Source organism: Candoia aspera, chromosome 3, assembly GCF_035149785.1.
Source record: "Candoia aspera isolate rCanAsp1 chromosome 3, rCanAsp1.hap2, whole genome shotgun sequence".
In the NCBI taxonomy this organism is placed as follows: Eukaryota; Metazoa; Chordata; class Lepidosauria; order Squamata; family Boidae; genus Candoia; species Candoia aspera.
The window spans coordinates 69,098,936-69,119,033 of record NC_086155.1 but is presented as its reverse complement, the minus strand read 5'-3'; the positions used below and the strand labels follow the sequence as shown (position 1 = coordinate 69,119,033).

Genomic DNA, 20,098 nt, shown 5'->3' with positions numbered 1-20,098 from the left:
AGTGGAAACTGATTGCATGTGACCTTCTTATAATTGTGTGGAATATGTGCTAACAAAATATTGATCTTCCTATGAAAATAATGCCAGCGTATCCAAATACTTACTGTTCGTGTGGAGAAGTTTTAGAAGAGATTTTAAAAATCAACACCTGTCTGATGTTATAGTAGTTATATATAGTAGTTAGTTGTTTTTAAATTTCTCCCCCATAACCATAATATATACTATGGAAATAATGTTTTCTGCTTTTTCCTGGCTCATGCTCCTTTATTTTGATCATTCCCACTGCAGAGATGGGATCTTTAGAAATTTTGCTTAGGAAGGCGCTATCAAATAGACACAGCGGTTCTTGGAGCACCTAATGTCAGGCATCCCGGATCCATGGCCATTCAGCTTCAAGGAGAGCCTCATGGGTACAGACTTTGTTTTGGAATCCAGTGTGCAGCTTTGCACCCCCTGAAAGCTTTCTCACTGAGGAATATCCAAGTATGGCCACACCACCTATGCAAGCCCACTAATTACGAATATGGAGCTTGGTCAGTTTATGACTGTCCAGCAAGAAATGATAAATAGTTTCCACTTATCATTTCAACTACAAAACATGGCTACTTTGGGGAATGAAGGATCTAAACTAATTTAGTTTTTCAGTTTCCTCACTTTTGATATTACAAGATATTCAAAGCACCTGCCCTCCGATTAGCAATGTCTATCCCCAGGAAGCATATCTGCCCCCTAATGAAGGGTTTCCCTGATGAGGTTAACAGTTGGCACAAATCCTGATGCAAGAGACAAACAGATACAAAGGGACAGGTGAGGCACTCCCAGTTGTATGGCTGTTCAGTGACCAGTTAATGGAGGACAGCCCTAGAGGAGTCTTTTCAATGTGTGTGATGCTAAATCGACCCCTGAAATACATTCTATCCTCAGTTGCAGTTTTAACATAGTTCAGGAATGTTTTATTGCATGGTAAAACACACCCATGGTTTATGTTCTTGTCCACCTCTTTGCACTTGACATTTCCACTTGCTGGACATTTCTCCTTATGTGGCCTTTAATCCCCATTGCATGCTTTTTAGCCAGTTCTTATTTTTAAAATGCTTGGTTTTTTTCTTTATTTGCTGCCAAATGCTGCTTATTTGTTTTTTGATTTTCCTTAATTAAAATACTTTCTGTTTTCTCCTCTATTGCCCTGGTTGCTGATTCTCCTCCCCACTTTTACTATTGTCTGTTGTGGTAAGTTCCTACTAAGTTGTTGATGATTCTTAACACCATGGCATCCCTCAATAATTTATTTTTATCAAAGACTTATGCCAGCTCAGGGGTTTATGAAATGCTGTACAAATTCTCCTCAATTGGGCTTGTGGAGCACATAGAAAATTAGTTCAGAGGCTGATTGGTTCACCACTGGTGAGTGAGTAGTTTTCCCTCAAGCAAACATTTTGGATGGCTTTCAGACTTTGGGTTATAAATTCAAAAGCTGGGTTAGATAGGAAATTACTGGAACAAAACCTTTTGGCATTATTGATTCTCTCTATTCAAGATTGTAAGATACTTTATTAGTCTAGCGTTAGACCTCTGGGGATATTTTCATCTACCTGTTGGAAGCAACAGGAGTGAGATTGACAATGATTTAACCATTTTTGGTGAAGTAAACCCAGTTGGCAAAGCTTTTGGTCTATATGCAGAAGAAAACTTTTAAAACTTTATACCTAGCAGGTATTTACCATGCATAATAACATATTATGAACCCCTCATAAATCATGATGGCTGTATACCTGCTCTGCCAGATCTGTAATGACTACAGCGTTCACCTTCATTCTCTTTGCCTTCCAAGGACTATTATTTTTCTCAAAATAATAGACATAAATGCTTTTATAATATCTTACTTTCTCATAACTGCATTTTGCATCTCTCAGAAACAAAGACCATGGAGTATTAATTTGTTTTATTGCTTGAAAGCAAGAGTTTGATTTTTGTGAATATCTTTGATCAAAATCATATATATATATATATATTGTTCCACATGCTGAACAATAACATGATACCTTATGATGTTATTGCCCTCTCCATTTTCTGCCTGTTAATGCTTTGTTTCATTCCAGCATGTTTTGCATTCACTTCATTCTAAAGTTTTGCTAGGAACTGATCCATCAACACATTCCCATCTTCCCAAATAAATGGAAGCTAAATGGAAAGAGTCTTCCTTTTAAACACCAATCCCTAATTTGTCTTGGGTGACCATTGTTTTAAAATTATGGTAATCTGTTTGAAACTCATTATCATAGAATACTTCTAATTAATTACAGAGCAGCAAGGATTTTCTTAATTAATTTATGATTGCAGATTGTAAATAGGATAGTTTGGAAATAAATTTTGAGGAATCTAAAGCCCAGAAATTGCTGAACCATAACTCCTAGGATCCTTCTTCATTGGTCATGCTGCCTGGGATTGCTGAGATTTGTTGTTCAGCAACATCTGGAACATCAGATTCACCATTCCTAATTGTAGGTAATGTTGCCTTAGCAACCTGATAAAGATGTACATTTTCTAAGTACAGAAATCAAGCAGATATCTTACATATATAAAATAAGAACAGCCTTAGGGTTTGCATAGTAGACTGGTCCATTGCAGGCAAATTTTTTGGAAGAGCAAGCTAGCTGGGCTACATAATAATTAGCTTAGAGAGGCAAATGAACTGGAAGATACCTTCTATGATAAGCCTGTTTCAGTGTTGGAGTAAGTAATGCCAGCTATAAAATTGCCTAACATTGACTAGCTTCCCCACTCTAGGGAACATAAGGTTAATATTTCTTCCTTCCATGTAGGAAAAAAGCAGTTACAAAGTGTACACATATCTACATTAAACTTGTAGGGCTATATGTGTATGCTTTCTGGTGAAAATGAAAGGTCCCCTGTGCAAGCACCGAGTCATGCCTGACCCTTTGGGGGGAGGCTGCTTTCGCGACGTTTTCTTGGCAGACTATAGAGCGGGGTGGTTTGCCATTGCCTTCCCCAGTCGTCACCTTCCCCAGCAAGCTGGGTACTCATTTTACCAACCTCAGAAGGATGGAAGGCTGAGTCGACCTGAGCTGCTACCCAAGAATCCAGCTTCCGCTGGGATCAAACTCGGGTCGTGGGGAGAGTTTTCAGTTGCAATACTGCCACCTACCACTCTGTGCCACACGAGGCTCATATGCTTTCTATATATAACATATGTATGTATGTATGTATGTATGCTTTATATATATATATATATATATATATATATATATATATATATATTCTCACACACACACATATACATATATGTATGTATGTATGCTTTCTACATATAACAATATACATGTTTTTTTCTTCTATGCGTAAACAATATTGCTTGTGGCAGAAGCTTCCTTCCTGTGTAAAATGGCCAAAGTGGGCAGCATGTTAACAGTTACTCTAGATATCTCTGTCCTTGCTTTGAGTAAGGGAATAGATCTCATCTTTTCTTCCTTCTTCCCTCACCTCACCTATGACACAAAATCTGGCTTTATCTGGCTGTATCTTTATCTGGTTTTATTATGCACCCTAAAAAAGCTCACACAGTTCACATTTTAAATAGATTTTAATTGAATATTAGATTAATGCTTGTTCTACCCAGTTGCAAAATCTCAGGATAGACAATAACAACTTCAGAAAAAGAAGATGCAATTAAATGTACACTAGCACATATTTGCTGTGTTCGCAGAACATGATAAGCAAGTTCTGTTAATAAGTATATCTGTAATGCCATTTTACTTCTGCTGTATGCTGTTCATTAACCAAAGTCTTAGGCTTACTGTGTTCCCCATAAGCAAAATAGCTAGTGTTTGGGATTTATGAAAACTGACCATTTTAACAAAGACTTCTTGTCTATGTATACAAATGTCATTTGGGTTTGGAAAATAAAATAAGTCTAAAGCTTTGATTTTAAGAAGTCCATGCAATTGGAATTGGATAGTAGTAGTTCTTTAACACGTTTGTTTGTTTATGTCTTATAAGGACAGCCACTGGGTACCATACCCGGGCAGTGTGTAGAGCTAATCTTTCAGAGCTCAGAGTGGGAACAGCTTGAGCCAAAAGTGGGTGACACCCCCATTCTCCCTTTCTCAGTCCCTCCCCTATTTTTTTTCCTTCTAGCTGCTTTTCTCATTCTGTCATTTCTTTTTTGACCCCATTCATCCAGCTGCCCGGGGGGAGACCTAAACTGCTAGCTCAAAACTAGACCAAGGTCACATGCAGCCTTAAACATGGTTGATGGTCTTTTACTGAAGGCAGTAGCAAAACACCCACTAGTGTTAACAGAGCTGAGTTTTACTAGGCTGTGTTCATGCAACGTGGCTGATGGTCTCCATTGTTCCATGGCAAATGACTTACCTGATGATCTGGGGCAGATGATCAAAGAAATCTGAAGCTGCTCTGGTTCTATCAAGGGAACCATCTATCACTCTGTTTGGCAACAGACAGCATATGGCTTTTTTGTTTGTTTAACAGACTTCTTTTTTAAAGTATTTTTTAAAAAATCAAATCACACAATTAGGTTGGGGGGCAGATCTCTGTCTATATTTTGTCTCCCCATGAGTCTGTGGGTGGAATGAAAAGTAAAAATAAAACAGGATAGAGAACAGCCTCATTCGTGCAGGACAGCTATTAATTCCTGTTTGTAGAATATGATCTTGTCCTTATTCTGTAAAATTCATGATTACATACAAAAACGTGGGGACATATGAGGCCTGAGCCTGATTTGAAAGTGACCAGGTTTTTGCATTTCCACAATACCTTACACTTTTAAATGATCCAATTAAATGTGTTGTAAAAAAACATCCTTACTTAAGCCATCAAATGTTTGGCTTCTGGTCTTAGAACCACACAAGTTAGAAGTGATATTAATGTCCCTCTCTAGTTCGTTTGACAAATTGTTTTATTGACAAACAGGTATAAAAGCTGCATCTGAGAGGAGCAGAAGCAGGTGGGAAATGGATGTGCAATTATTGGCTTAATTGTTATTTGCCTGCTACAAATTGCACTCAGCAAACACCTTTGCTTCCCTCTAGGAAGAGTAGTAATTTGAGGACAATTTTGACCTGTAAAAAGTGAAAGGTTAAGCACCTTCTTTCGAGCTGTCATTCCACATTATAGACTGGCCGACTTTTTACAGAACTCCCATGCCACGATGTACAAATACAACAAACTTATTTTTTCTAAACAGCCAGAATTAGCCATGTAGGCATGGTTAAAAAAATACGTATCTGGAAGTATGTAAAGGGCAGCTTTTTTCAGTAAATGCAAATCACTTGATATTTTTTACTACTCCTAAAGTAGTGTTAGAAGAAATTAAAGCTGGCACCTGCCCCATGGTTCAAAGATGAATTAAAAGACCATTTAAATTCATATGGCTAAAACTACCCATATCACAGTTCCATGAATGCAAGATGGAAAATTTCCCTCTACTGTAGTCTTTTTCTACTTAACTAATAAGCAAACTTGGCACTGATTCCCTGTTGAGTTGCCAGCTTCCCTTTTCTCACCAAGGCTATGCAAAATTACCTTATTTTTCACTGGCATTCCTGTGTTCAGTGATGTTGTCTACCCAAGGAAGGTTTAGTATGTGCTACCCTACACAAGAAGGCTTTTTTGCTGCAAATATTGTTACTGAACACATGAGAGGGGTAAACCTCACCTCTACTGCTCACTGGTGAGTTGCTCCCCCTTTTTAAATGACTGTTTACCTTTGATGGTGATTAGGCCCTATGTTCTAAAAGGAACAAAGACACCAATAACAATTGGAAAAGTGGGCCTGGATCCAATCTAACTTGCTTGAATGATCAGGTCTTATACAAAACCAGTTTTAGTGGAGGAACCACAATATGTAACTCTTTTCCCTTGAAGCTTTCTTGCAAATCCCAGTCTGAGCATCTTCCTGATAGCTTTTCTGTTCAGGCTAAAACTGGAAGCTAAGATGGAGGCTTGGTTTAACTCTTTTCTGCCTCTTTGATTTTTCTGTTTCCTATTACACATATTTTGGAACATAGTAGCGGGATGCAAAGTTCAAAACATCGGTGTTGTTTTAAAGAAAAAGTGGAAAGGAGAAAGGTAGTACACAGAATATAATTGTGCTGTGAGAGTCAAGGTGAACATGTGGAGTCCTTTTCTCAGCTATATTTGTTCAAGCAATGTGATTTTTTTTGTGGGGGAGGAAATTCCAGGATTGGTAACCTTAATTTCAAACTATATGCTGCTTTGTGTCTTTCAGTTACATGTTGTATTTATAAAACAGTGTACTTTTTAGTTTTGTTGCTATAAATCAGGGATAAGCGTTCTGATGCCTTCCAGATGCCTTCCATTGCAATCCCCATAATCTCCAATTAGTATGCCAGCGGTTATGGATTCTGGGCATTGTAATCTCAATAGTCTGGAAAACACCAGTTACTATCCCTGGCATCAGTGTTGCTTGTATTAAATGCCCACGTGAAAGGAACTGCATGGGAACCAATAAAGAACCAACAGGGTACTTACTATCCTACAGAATGCTGCACCCCAGGGCCCAACCACCCTAGAAATACACATGGCTTTCATGTCACAAAGGGAGAACTGGCAGGCAAAAATTCCTTAAACAATAATAGCTGTATTCCTACAGCTACATGGAGGACAGTGTGATGATCAGTATCCTTTCCAGTGTTAGCAATGCAAATCTTATTACTGCAAATACAAGAATTTCAGCTGTCACTGATACTTGAGCTGCAGACATGCAAGATGATCTCAGGAACTGTGATTACAGGAAGTTTGGTGACAGTGTAACTTAAATCATCTTCCTAAATTGTTTTCAGCTTTTCTAGAAAATAAAATTATACTGACAACAACTGTGGAGTTACTATGGCAGTCTCCATGCTACATTACGTATAAAGCAAGCATCATATATGACATATCAGGATAATGTCGCATTGCAAGGCAAGGTGGAAATTCTTTAAACCAAGGCTGCTGTTTCAGTCTTTGGCCATTGTTTTAAGAGGAGAAGTTACAAATAAAAGTCATTACACACTGACAGTTCTTTTTTAGTGCAGCTACATCCATAGCAAACCACAACAATGCTAAAATGGAAACACATGTAGTGTCATCATGCAAATGCAGCCATTACGTACTTGTGTCCATGAGATACAAGTAGGTAAATTACAACATTTGCTTGGTTACATCTTTATGCATGTTTTGTCATTTGCCTTCCCTTGCCCCCTCCCCTGCAGATATCCATGTTCAGCTGAACTATGTTGAACATAGTTCATACTGGTGCTTAGACTGTAAGTGTGCAGATCCATGCTATTGAACTAATTGCTGGTCCTGCCAACAATCCCTAATCATTCTGAAGTTGCTCAAACCTATAGAACTTAGAAATGTATCTCTCAACAATAGTAGAAATAATAGTTAAAGAAACTTACCCCTTTCTAAGGTTGCCTCCTCAACTGATACCAATATTATCATCTAAATTCAGGCTGTTAAAAGTTATCCCATTCTTCCTATGCAGAGCTAAGCCACTGGGTTTTGTCCAATAATGCATGAGATTCCTATAAATCTCATAAGTGTAAAATTTAATTTTGAGTTTTTCCTTTGTGCTGTAACTTGTTTAAATTATCACTAGTACTTTTGGTTAGTTGATTGGTTGTTTTTTTTTATCCTTGCATGATGTTATATTTTAGAGATTTTTTTTTTAAAAAACACCATCTTTTATATTGAAATATCATATAACTTTGTATACCTTAGGATGGTAAGCGAATGTTTGGTACATACTTCCGTGTTGGCTTTTATGGAACTAAATTTGGAGATTTGGATGAACAGGAGTTCATGTACAAGGAACCTGCAATAACAAAACTTGCTGAAATTTCTCATAGATTAGAGGTGAGATTTCCTAATCAAGCTTGGAATATTTGCCTATGGTTACAAGGATTTTTAACTGCTTTTGCTTTTATTTTTTTACTCTAACTGTACTAGTTTTAGTAACTTCAATTTAGATTGTTTTGTAAGTCATCATGGTCTAGTTTCATTGGAAGTTGGGGTATATATCAAAATTTTGGTTTAAAAGTTCCCTATATTTGTATAAGTCTCACACTTTCTCCCATGCTGATACTTGCCTCCACTATATGGATAATTCTGTTTTGTCTATATGAGGATTAGCAGTGGGAAAATGAACTTCCTAAGAACATATAGAATGCATAAAATTCTAAAATGTATTTATTTATTGGATTTATACTCTGCCTTTCATTCAGGAGTTTAAGGTGATATACACAGCACTTCATCCTATTTTTCCCACATCAACAACACTGTAGGTAGGTTAAGTTCAGAGGGTGTGAATTAGGACTATGACATGGAAGTCCCAGGTTGAGATCCACCACCAGCCATGGTAAGATGATTTTGGACCATGTATTATCTTTCAGCCCAAGATGTCACAAATTTGTTGTTATGGGGATAAAATTGGAAGAAAGAATGCTGTGTATGACACCTTGAGCTTCTGGGGAAAACACAGGACATAAGCCAGACAAACTAAAGTACATTTATTATCCAGAATATGATGAGGAACAAGAATGGTAATAATAGGGAATGAGTATAATGGTTGAAGCTAGAGAGATAAAAAACAGTGCTTTTCAGACCAAATAAAACAATTGGGTAAACATAGCAGGTATATTCCAGTTCTGAAGCTGGGAAAAGAATGGTCAGTTGTCTATTGACCTGACAAGACTGAGATTGACAGATACACACACACAGCTTCATTCTGGTGTTCCACATCAGGTAGATCCTTTGCACATGTATGGCTTCTATTTTGTCTACAATAAATCTATCTGCATCAAGCCTGTTAACTTCAGCTTTTACCTAGTTCCTCATTTGTGGGGAGGTGGTATTTCTGGAGACAAAAATTGTTGAAGTATACAAAACATTCCAAAAACTGTTGCTTGCATGAGCAGGCAGTTCTGGGTGGTTATTGCGTTGACTGAAACACAGAAACAGGTAGTCCTCATATAGTGATTGCCTCCTTTAGTGACTATTCACAGTTACGACAGTGATGAAAAGTAACCAATCCTCGCATTTACAACCATCACAGGTTTGTAAAGCAAAGGAAAGCTGAAGTAAGATCATAAGCACAGTTGTGGTTTCACTTAGTGACCACTTTGCTTAACAGCCAAGTTACCAGTCCCAATTATGGTTGTTAAACAAGGACCACCTGTATTTAGTCTAGGCATGGACCTGAAACATGCATATTCTAGGGTAGGAGGTAGGAAAGAAAATTCAAAGCCTTCTGTGGTGTTGGCTAAGGGAGATAGGGAGATGGAATGGGCTAAGAAGATCAGGGGTGGCGTGTGTAGGCTGGTTGGATAACTCACATTTGAACTGAAGTGCTTTGGTGGCAGTGGTGGGTAACGGGGGACAGGATGTAAAGAGGGAAGGTGGTAGAAAAGGGTAGAGGACAGTGGATATGCCTCCCTTGAATTCAAGTGTAGAGGTAGAGGGAAGAAGGAAGTTGGGTTTTGGCTTGGCCCAATCACAACCTACCCAGAATGATTTGGACAAATGTCTGAGCCACAATGTGTGCATTTCATGCATTAAATGCACACTATAAGATTTATAGTTGTGCTGAATTTGAAGACTAACGATACCAGAACTACAGTATATCCAGGCTTTCAAACTTGCTTCCTGATTATATTTTCCTGCTATTAGCCAGTTTAGTGTAGTGGTTAAGGCACCAGGCTAGAAACGGGAGACTGAGTTCTAGTCTCACCTTAGACACAAAGCCAGCTGGGTGACCTTGGGCCAGCCACTCTCAGTCCTAGGAAGGAGGAGGACATGGCAAACCACTTCTGAAATCTAGCCAAGAAAACTGCAGGAACTTGCCCAGGCAATCTCCAGGAGTCAGGACTGACTCAAAGGCACCTCTTCCCCAAAAGAGCCCAAATAATTACTTCTGAATTTTAAAATTATTTGCAAGGCAAAGCTTGCAAATGATGAGATAGAATGTGATTTTACTCAGCTTTTGTTTTAAATGTTGGCTTCTGGTTTCAGTCCTCAATGTCATGTTTATAATTTTCAGGGATTTTACGGAGAAAGGTTTGGTGAAGATGCTGTTGAAGTTATTAAGGATTCTAACCCTGTTGACAAGTGCAAGTTAGATGCCAATAAAGTAAGAAGTTAATTTCTGATTAAACATTGTATTTTAAGCCTTGTCTGGATGAACGTTCTTCTGTGGGGTGTTAGAAATGCCCTAGTTCTACCCATCCCCCACCCCCAATCTACTCTATTGTAGAGCTTTTGTCAGAGAATATGAAAGGTGCATAGAAATGCCTGGGATGACCTGGGAAGTCCACTAGCAATGGTATAACAGAGGTGCTTCATACATGGCTATAATATTGTCAAGCAAGTGGTGCATACTCAGTTGCTTCTTCCTCCCCATCCTGACAGGGGCACCATCATTCTGGATAGGCAGTTGTTTTTATATTTCCCCTCTAGCTCCACTGAAAAGAGGGCACTTCACCTTGCCAGGGTAAAGCCTCTTCTGTGAGGTGTGAGGCAGGTTGTAGAAGGTACCTTATGTGCTGCTCCACTGGCAGTGTAGGAGCTCTGCCTGGATCAGTTTGGCACTCCACATCCATAATGCGTTGTTTAATGGCAGATGTTGCTGGATCGTAGCCCCTTTTTAATGCTTCTTGAGGAGAAAGACAGTATGTCTGTAATTAGCTTCCAGTGGAGCTCATCCAGCAAGCCTTATAGTTATCGGACAGTGCCAGCCCTCGGATAAGAAGACAAGTTTCAACCAGTAAGTGAAAATTAAGAGCCTGATTCTGGCTTCTACCTTCATCATACCTGATTCAAGACATAAGGATATATTGGATACATCACAAGGCACTGAAACCCCACCCTGAGAAATTTGGACTGGATTTGTTCCAGGGGGGCAAAACTGGAGATTCTTGCACAGTTGTTTGAAAATACAGTATATTTGCTCCCTTTTGGGTTCCCTGAATTTTTGTATATTTTTGCTACTGAATCAAAAGTTTCATGTGAACCTTCCTGATACAGCAAGGGAGTCTGACTGAACAAATGACACCAATGTTTGGTGCTTGTTTCATTGATTTCATAAAACAAAGTCATCCAACTTGTACCAGTGTGAAAAAGTAATCACCCCATTAGATTCCGTAACTAGTTGCAACATCTATAGCTGCAATAACTGCAACCAAACACTTCCTATAATTGTCTCATCAGTCTCACACGTCCCTGTGTGGGTATTTTGGCCCGTGCCTCCATGGCAAACTGCTTCAGTTTAGCAGCACTTCTCATAAACTGCTTGTTTCAGAACCTACCAATATTTCTATGGGAAAGGGCATGTTCCAGCATTAATAGAACCTCTCATTTCTGTGATCAGGTATGTTCTAACATTGTTGGCTGTCCTGTTATTAATCTCTTTTCCCTCCTCAGGCTTATATACAAATAACTTATGTCGAGCCTTACTTTGATACTTACGAAATGAAGGACAGGATAACTTATTTTGACAAAAACTACAACCTGCGGCGATTCATGTATTGCACCCCCTTCACATTGGATGGCAGAGCTCATGGCGAGTTGCATGAACAGTTCAAAAGGAAGACTATCTTGACAACATCACATGCTTTCCCTTACATTAAGACAAGGATAAACGTCATTCACAAGGAAGAAGTAAGTCCTGTACTTCTGTTATACTGTGCCTTTAAGAGAGATGAAAGTACACACTGAAGGGAATAATGGACATTAAACACCTGCTCAGTGCAATATTTTCATCTGGTTCAGTCATGATTTGTAACACTCAAAAAATGTTCAACGAAATATTTTTAATTTGGTAGCTTCTTTTCAAGCCTTTGAGAAAACAGCCTTTGCTTTACTTGTCCAAAAATTCTGCTCCTGCTGCTGCTGTTATTAACATGGTCGTTGTATAAGCACCCTGATTTTATAGAGGCTTTATAAGTTAAAGTATGACTAAGGGGATGAAGTAGAAGAAAGAGTGAAGTGAAAGAATGCACCTGTCTCTTTATGAGTCTTTCATTAGACTAATGGCCCATAGTCCATTTTCATTCCTTAAAACAGCAGAATTGAAATAGTTGGATGAAGGAATAGTAATGGCTTCACACTGCCATGTAGACAATCTTCAAAGAGAATCATGTCTTCTCCACAAAAACATAGGTGTTTCATCTGCAGTGACTACCGGTGGGAAGCTCTATGTACCACTTTGCTTTGTAGTTCTCAGGATTAAAAAAATACCTTTACAAATAAAAGTATGTTTCTCAAGTTATTCGTGTACTGGCTTAGTAGCAGTCTTTCACAAACAAAAATATTTTCTGCTTCATTATCATTATCATCATCCCTAAATTGTGAATTGATTAGATCCACGGATCACACTAAATAATGTTTATATTTGGCTTTGGCTTTGCACTACATGTGAACCCATACACTGTGTGCTTTATAAACCATAATTTAGATTTTGTGCTTGAACCCAGATAACTATGGAGTATTCTGCAAACCATGGTTAAAATAGACCATAATTTAACATAATGTGTGAATCTTGGCATCATCAATCAGTAATTAGGGTCCCTTACCTACTAAATTGCCCTGACTTTCTATCAGGATATTTTTCAGATTGTTCAGGTTTTCTGCTGCAGAAGACTGGTATATGGCACTAGAAAATTAGCTGGAACGTGAGATGGGCTGCCTGGGACATCTAGGCAGCAGTGACCACTGGTTTAGGTACAGCTGCCTGGTATCCTTCTGCCCTAATTTTTCAGTATGACTAAGGGAATGAAGTAGAGGAAAGAGTGAAGTGAAAGAATGCACCTGTATCTTTGTGAGCCGGTACTGAGCAACGGGGGGGGGGGGGAATCCAAACTTTTTTTCCCCTTTATTTAGAAGAAACTATTTATTTTCCTTTTAATTATAGTGAAAAATAAAATCCCTGTCAACTTTCTTAATGCTTTGGCACATTCCTGGGTCTTTATTTCCTTAGATAATTTTGACCCCAATTGAAGTTGCCATTGAAGACATGCAGAAAAAAACCCAAGAATTAGCTTTCGCAACACATCAAGATCCAGCAGATCCAAAGATGCTCCAGATGGTGCTTCAGGGTTCAGTAGGCACCACTGTAAATCAGGTAAGAATATACAGTGTCATAATGGGTTCTTTATTTAATTAATGTTTATCCCGCCTTTATTATTTTTATAAATAACTCAAGGCGGCGAACATATCTAATACTCCTAATCACAATGGTTTTGGCATTTGAAAGTTAAAATATACTGTTAAAGTATTACTGTTAAACACAGATCTGCATTTTGATGGCCACATAGAGGACTTTAAAAGGTGTGCAGTATCAGCTCACCAGAATAATGGAACAAGGTATAAAATGGATGATTGAACCAGCATTTAGGTTTGTCAAAGGCATTATGTAGAGAAACCATAACTTAATCTGTGGGACAAAAATGCAGTGGAAAGAGGTATTTAATATACGTTTGAATACATCCTAGAAATTTGAATTTATCCTAGCGTAATCATTTGCAGATGTAATACAGGTAGCATTACCAGGCAATCCTAACACAATTCAGGCTTCTTCCTGGTAGCATATATGGAGGTGAAAACAGTGGATGTTTTCCATCATAGGGTGGCTTCAGTTCTGGTCCTTGAGCCAATAGGAAACAACAATATACAATTATCATGACTGGCAAAGGGGGAAATAAATTTTTAACCCCTTCCTCCCTAAGGAGCCACTATCATCCGAGGTCCAGATGGCTCCCACTCTGCTGTGGTTTGAAGAGCTGTGAAGACCTGGTCGTTCACCCAGGCTTTTGGCAAGGGAGAGTGAGACCCCTTGCTTCATCGTGGTTGCCATTCTTTTTATTTTTTGTTTTATTGTAATTTGTTTGACTGTTGTGACCTGCCCAGAGTCGTATTATTATTATTATTATTATTATTATTATTATTATTATTATTATTATTATTATTCCTGTTCTGCCAAACCATTTCAAATGAGCCAAGATTTGTCAGAAACAGAACCTAAAACATTTTGATTGTTCTAGGTTCTGGCCAGAACAAAACTATAGGAGTTTCAGGGTGGTTTCATGGGGCAAATTGGACAAGACTGGTGCCGGTCACCCCACATCTTCCCTCCACCAGCTCATGTCTGTATCCCATTGGCTTGCTCTTTCTAAACCCTTCACTTCCATCTGTCCCCTGAGCTGTTGCTGAAGTCTCTGCACAACATACTAACCAGCCTCCCTTGTCCCCAACCTTCCCAGTGCATTCCCTCCTCTGCCTCCCCTCAGCTGCCAGTGCTCCAGTGTGGCATATCTCATGGGACCTCTTCATTCCATTTCCAGAACAAAGATACATATTTCAGTTTGGGCATGAACCACCTGAAAGCAGGAAACCATCTGTGCACGAACTGTTTTGACACCCCTAGTTAACATTTTGCCTTCTCCTTCCATAGTAACTGAAGAAGTGGACAGAGTCCTTGGTGAGAGGAGCTCTGCCCCTGTAGGCTATACCCCTGCCCCTCCTAGCTGGTATTTGCAGCCCAAGAGGGGACATGAGGCTGGGACTAGGCCTGTAATGAATGCCTATTCTAAAACACTCAGACTCATGAGCAGGAATTCAAAGATATCTGATTTATTAAAGAATAGTATGCAGGATCACAAAGAAAGCTGAGAATGATAAAAGCGCGCCAAATGCAAACTAAAAACCCTCAGTGCAAATGAGATCCCTCCCCCCGTAGAATCTTCCCAAGTTCACAATCCCAGGTGCTCCTAACGGCTTCTGATGGTCTGCGGGAAAAGTCCTTGAACAGAGCACATAACCCAAACACATTCCATTGTAATGAACACAGATACAGAGCATGGTACAAGGTTTCACAGCAGCTCCCTCCCAAACAGAAACGCACGTCAGCACCATGGCATGTGAAACGTTACGATGTACAGCACACATTGAAACAGTGAACATGACAAGGCCATTGTGAATGCATCATTGTAGGAAGGGAAGATACCAGACCCTTGAAGAGGCCACTGCTTCATTAGGCAATGATTGTCCAGTTTCCAAATTTCTCTTTTTATGAAAGATTATTGAGAAGGTGATGGGAAGGCAATTATCTAGCCCTTTTCAGTTAGATATCAGGCCTGGGCATTGGTTGGAAATTGCATTGGTCACTCTTGTCCACCTGTGGCAAGGCAGAGTGTGACCCTATTAGTCCTGCTAGACCTTTTAGCTACCTTTGATACCATTGACCATGCTATCCTGAACTTCTTTCAAGGACTGGGAGTTAGAGCTTATGTAATAACTGTTTTATGGTGATTTTGCTCCTTCCTGAGTCAATGGTTTCAGTCAGTGCATGGGGGAGAGGAGAATTCAAGTTCTATGGTACTTCACTATGAGGGAGTCACAGGGGTCACACCTCTCCCCCTTTTATTTCACATCTGCATGAACCTGCTGGAACAGGTGGTTTCAGAGATGATGATACCCAGCTAAACATCTCCACCCCAAACCAATCAAAAGATGTGATCAAAGTTTTGACCTGGTGACTGGAGGCTGTGAGTTTCTGAATATATTAACCCATGCAAAATAGAGTGACTGTTGGTCCAGAAGCTGAATGAACCTGGGACAAAAACAATTTCAGCCCTTCATGGGAACATGCTGCTCCAGAACATGCTAGTATGCAGTTCGGGAATTCTCTAGCTTCTGATGGAACTGTGGCCAGGACAGGCTTTGTTCAACTTGGACTGGCTGCAAAAAACACTGGCAAGTTACTCATGTCACCATCTGGAATATAACATTATTCAGAGGGCATCCATAAACTATTGCAGCTGCCCATATATTAAATATGTGGTATATAGTACCTACATAACGCTAATTCTGCAGGAACTGCATTGATTGCCATTTGATTTCTGGGTGCAATTCAAGATCTTGGTTATTACCTTTAAAGTCCTGCACAATTTGCTTGTTTATTTGCAAGACCATTTACTCCAAATCAAATCTGCCCACCTAAGATGTGCTTGCTGAGAGTCCCTATCCCCATGAAATGTTACAGGAGGAAACTCAGAGGCAAGAGTTTTCTGCAAGAGCTCTCCTACTGAGAAACACCATCCAACCAGATATAAAATTAGCATCCTCACTTTTGACATTTAGGAAGCTGTTGAAAATTTAGTTCTCCCAAAGAGCGTTTGGGATGGTGAAGAGGTTGTACCTGCAATGAGTGGGGTGCCAACAGCATGACTAAGAAATGCATTTATGGATTAGGCTGTTGGTTTTATATTCTGATGTTTTATTGATTTTTGTAATGTGGATAGTTCGGATGTAGCTGTATGTAGCTTAGCATCATACAATTGAAGTAGCATAATTCTAAATAAATAATAACACATGCACCTCAACATTAGCCCTACAATGCTGCCCCCCCCTAACATATTAAAGGTAAGTTACTCCTTCCATTCAATTGTGATCTGGTTTTTGTGTTGTCTATCTAAGGGCTTTTAGTGTATAGATAAATCTTACATTTTATTAAACTTTTTTGTGTCCATAAAATTATTCCATCCTCTTTTTCTGTTAAGGGGCCGCTGGAGGTTGCACAAGTGTTTTTATCTGAAATACCCAATGATCCTAAACTTTTCCGCCACCATAACAAGCTACGGCTTTGTTTCAAAGACTTTACAAAAAGGTATTGTCTCATTTCTTGTGAATACTTGTGCTTTTTTCCCCTGGGTTGGTAAAAAACCTTTTGTATTTGATAGGATGCTCATTGCTATGCCTCTTGTGTTATTCGAATCCCTTTCTACTTTTCAGCCCAATGAATAGGAGATACTTTCTTAATACACTTCAGTATAATTTTGAATAGAAACAGAAATCACTGAAATGTTATTTTATTTTTTATTTTTTTCTGAAAAAGCACAGTCATCATCTTTGGGACTATGCTGCCTATTTACATTTGTAAAATGTTGTGGAGATCAGACATTTGGCATAGCCAGCAAACTGGCTTCATTTCCTTAAAAAAGGTCTCCATATTAGAAAAAGGCAACATCCACAATTACTTGGTAGCAGCTGAACCAAAACGTAGAGAAACTACAGCAGTGTTTGAAAAGCCAGCTTCAGCAGTGCAGTCCCATTACCCTAGAATCAAGTTCCATTGGTTTTATGTGAAATTGGCTTTCAAATAGGCGTAGATAGTGTTATCTAGGAAGCTTAAGGATGAGCAAAGAGAAACTGACAAAATGTTTAATTAGCTCCTAGTAAGTTTATGATCATTTGCTCAGTCAAAATGCATTGTACTGTGTTCTAGGTGTGAAGATGCACTACGCAAAAACAAAAGCTTGATTGGCCCAGACCAAAAAGAGTATCAGCGGGAACTTGAAAGAAATTATCATCGACTCAAAGAAGCCCTTCAGCCCCTGATCAACAGAAAAATACCCCAATTATACAAGGCTGTTCTTCCTGCTGCTTGCCACAGGTCATTCTAATATAACATGTTTTCCCCCAAAGGCTTCCTGAATGAAAAAAAAAAAACGTAAAAATATCTAATGTAACCTGTTGGGTAAGATGGTGGCATTTTTTGTATTATATTTTGCCTGTTTTTCCCTTCTATCCTGGGTAGTCTGATAATTTTAACTTACATTGCATGTTATGCTATGTCTTCTCTCTATATGGTGCAATCAATAGGTACATTCAGTATAACTTTTCTAGGAAGAATCGCATCAAGTTTTACATATAAATGGATTTAAGGAGGAAGACTCAGAAGCTCCTGGACTCATCTATTTGATGAGAGGGTATTTCATTGGGCAACTGAAGCTAAATGGACCTAAAAAATATCATTTCAAGGATGTGTTGTCCTGCTGGAATGCTGTCATTGAATTTTGTATAGGCACAGTATAAAATAGAAAATCAAAAATACAAAGTGGAGTTGAGATCATTTTAGTTTAGCATTGAAAACTTATCATCCCACTTTTTTGTATATGTGCCTCTACATGAGTCTTGACTCCTTGCATTTTACATGGACAAGTCTACGCAGTTTCTTGGCAACATTTTCAGAAGTGGTTTGGCTTTGGCTTTTTCCTAGGGCTGAGAATGACTGGCTCAGAGTAACTCAGTTCGTTTCTGTGCCTAAAAAGGATTAGAATTCAGTGTCTCCTGGTTTCTAATCCAGTGCCTTTAACCACCACATCAAACTGGCTCTGAATAATCACATTAAGGCAAACATGGGTCAGAACAGTGGTTCTTGTATACATAAGACATGTTTAATCAGTGTTAATTTCAATTAGGTGATTAAATAGACATAATCACTGAAATGTACATGTATATTTAACTTCAACTGGATGATGGCAAATGAATAAAAGCATGCAAAATGAATAAAAAGCGTGCAAAATGATGGGGGCATTGAGTGTTCCATTTTACATAGATACTCACCAGTATACTGCACTGATGATCCATTGGAGACATGTTTGCAGTTTTTTTGAACCCCAAGCATCTGCCCCCTACCAACCCTCTCCTGTGGATCTTAGCTTGAGTACAGGTAGTCCTCAGTTAACTACGGTAATCGGGACTGGAATTCCCATGACTAAGCGATGCGGTTGTAAAGCACAACATCCCGTGACTGTGTCGCTTAGCCATCATTAAGCAAGGTTCGCAGGTTGTTAAGCAAGGACCACCTCACAACTTCTTGCTGGTTTCCAACAACCAAAGTCAGTGGGGAAGCCGGCAGGAAGTTGCAAGTCCCAGGTGGCTTGGAAGCAGGCTGGCAAGTGGCTGCCAAGTGGGAGAGGGAGCATGAAGATGCACGGGTGGCCGGTGGGGGGCACAGCATGAACATGGTGGGGCTTGGGGTGGCTGCTGCCTGGCCAGGGAGGGTGCGCATGTGGCCAGGGAGGCGCAGTGCAAACGAAGTGAGGCTCAGGGAGTGCACAATTGGCAGCAAGGCTCAGGGAGGGTGTGTGAGTGACCAGGGAGGCATTGCACATGCAGCAAGGTGCAGGGAGGGTGTGTGAGTGGCCAGTGAGGCGTGGTGTGCAAGTACGGAGAGGCTAGGGGAGGGTGTGCAGGTGGGAGAGACTTACCCAAGCAACTTGGAACCTTCCCTGCCGGCTTCCCCATTGGCTTTGCTTGTGGGAAGCCGGCAGGGAAGGTTGCAAATGAAAATCATGTGACCGTGGGAAGCTGTCACCGTTGTAAAGGCAAGCTGGCTGCCAAGCATCCAGACTGCGATCACATGACTGCAGGGGTGCTGAGATGGCCGGAACTTCAAGGAATGGTCGTAACTACCACTTGTTCAGTGCCATTGTAACTTCAAAGGGTCGCTGAATGAGTTTTCATTAACCAAGGACTACCTGTATTGCATTAGTTGGGGGGTAGTTAATTCTACAGAAGAAACACTTTGTGCTACAGATTTTTATTCAACAGCAAAGTTGATTCTGTCATTTAAGTTGGAAAAATAGTTGACTTATTTCATGTTTTCTTTTTCCTCCCTAGAGATTCCTTCAGCAGGATGAGCCTTCGCAAAATGGACATCTAAGCACCTCAGAAGGCACTTAGGGTTTTAAGGTACTGAAAAAGCAAGTTCAGTGTTATTGACACCAGGAAATTTGTGAAAGTTTTATTTGGATATAAAACTTTGGATTTTGCTCTGGGCAGCTAACACACATTCTTTTGACTTGCATGGGAGCATTAAGTGGCCAAATCTTCTCTTCTGGATTATGTAAATGTAGATTTAAAAGTCTGTTTTTGTAAAATCTATTGCAACAGTATGAAAGTATTTTTAAAGCTTTTCTTTTTTAATATTCAAAGGTACTCTGAATTCATCAACCTTATTTATAGCATTCTCTAATATGATTTTTTTTAGTTTGTATATTTAATTTATAATAGCATTTGAAAAAGCAAACAATTTTTAATATAGTGCTTGTTTATATTAATGGTACTATTAAATATTTGAATGTTTCCACTTTATTTCATGCTTTTCCTGTTCATCTCCATGCGCAAACACCTTTTTTTAAAAATATGGACAGCTATTGTTGAAAGGAATGGTTTCATTTTTAAATTTACTCTTTATTCTATATACATATGGTTA

At 39.3% G+C, this 20,098-nt stretch overlaps 1 protein-coding gene across 1 annotated transcript in view; it reads left to right on the top strand.

Annotated features, from left to right (window-relative positions):
- The window catches only part of DOCK7 (dedicator of cytokinesis 7), a 149,851-nt gene extending 129,857 nt beyond the window's left edge, over nucleotides 1-19,994 (top strand). The window contains exons 45-51 of the mRNA XM_063298047.1: nucleotides 7,777-7,902; nucleotides 10,085-10,174; nucleotides 11,464-11,700; nucleotides 13,019-13,162; nucleotides 16,599-16,705; nucleotides 17,324-17,491; nucleotides 19,504-19,994. Of these exons, the coding sequence (XP_063154117.1) occupies nucleotides 7,777-7,902; nucleotides 10,085-10,174; nucleotides 11,464-11,700; nucleotides 13,019-13,162; nucleotides 16,599-16,705; nucleotides 17,324-17,491; nucleotides 19,504-19,546 (915 nt within the window). The 3' untranslated portion in view covers nucleotides 19,547-19,994. The remainder of the gene's footprint in view (nucleotides 1-7,776; nucleotides 7,903-10,084; nucleotides 10,175-11,463; nucleotides 11,701-13,018; nucleotides 13,163-16,598; nucleotides 16,706-17,323; nucleotides 17,492-19,503) is intronic.
- The last annotated feature ends 104 nt before the right edge of the window (nucleotides 19,995-20,098 follow it).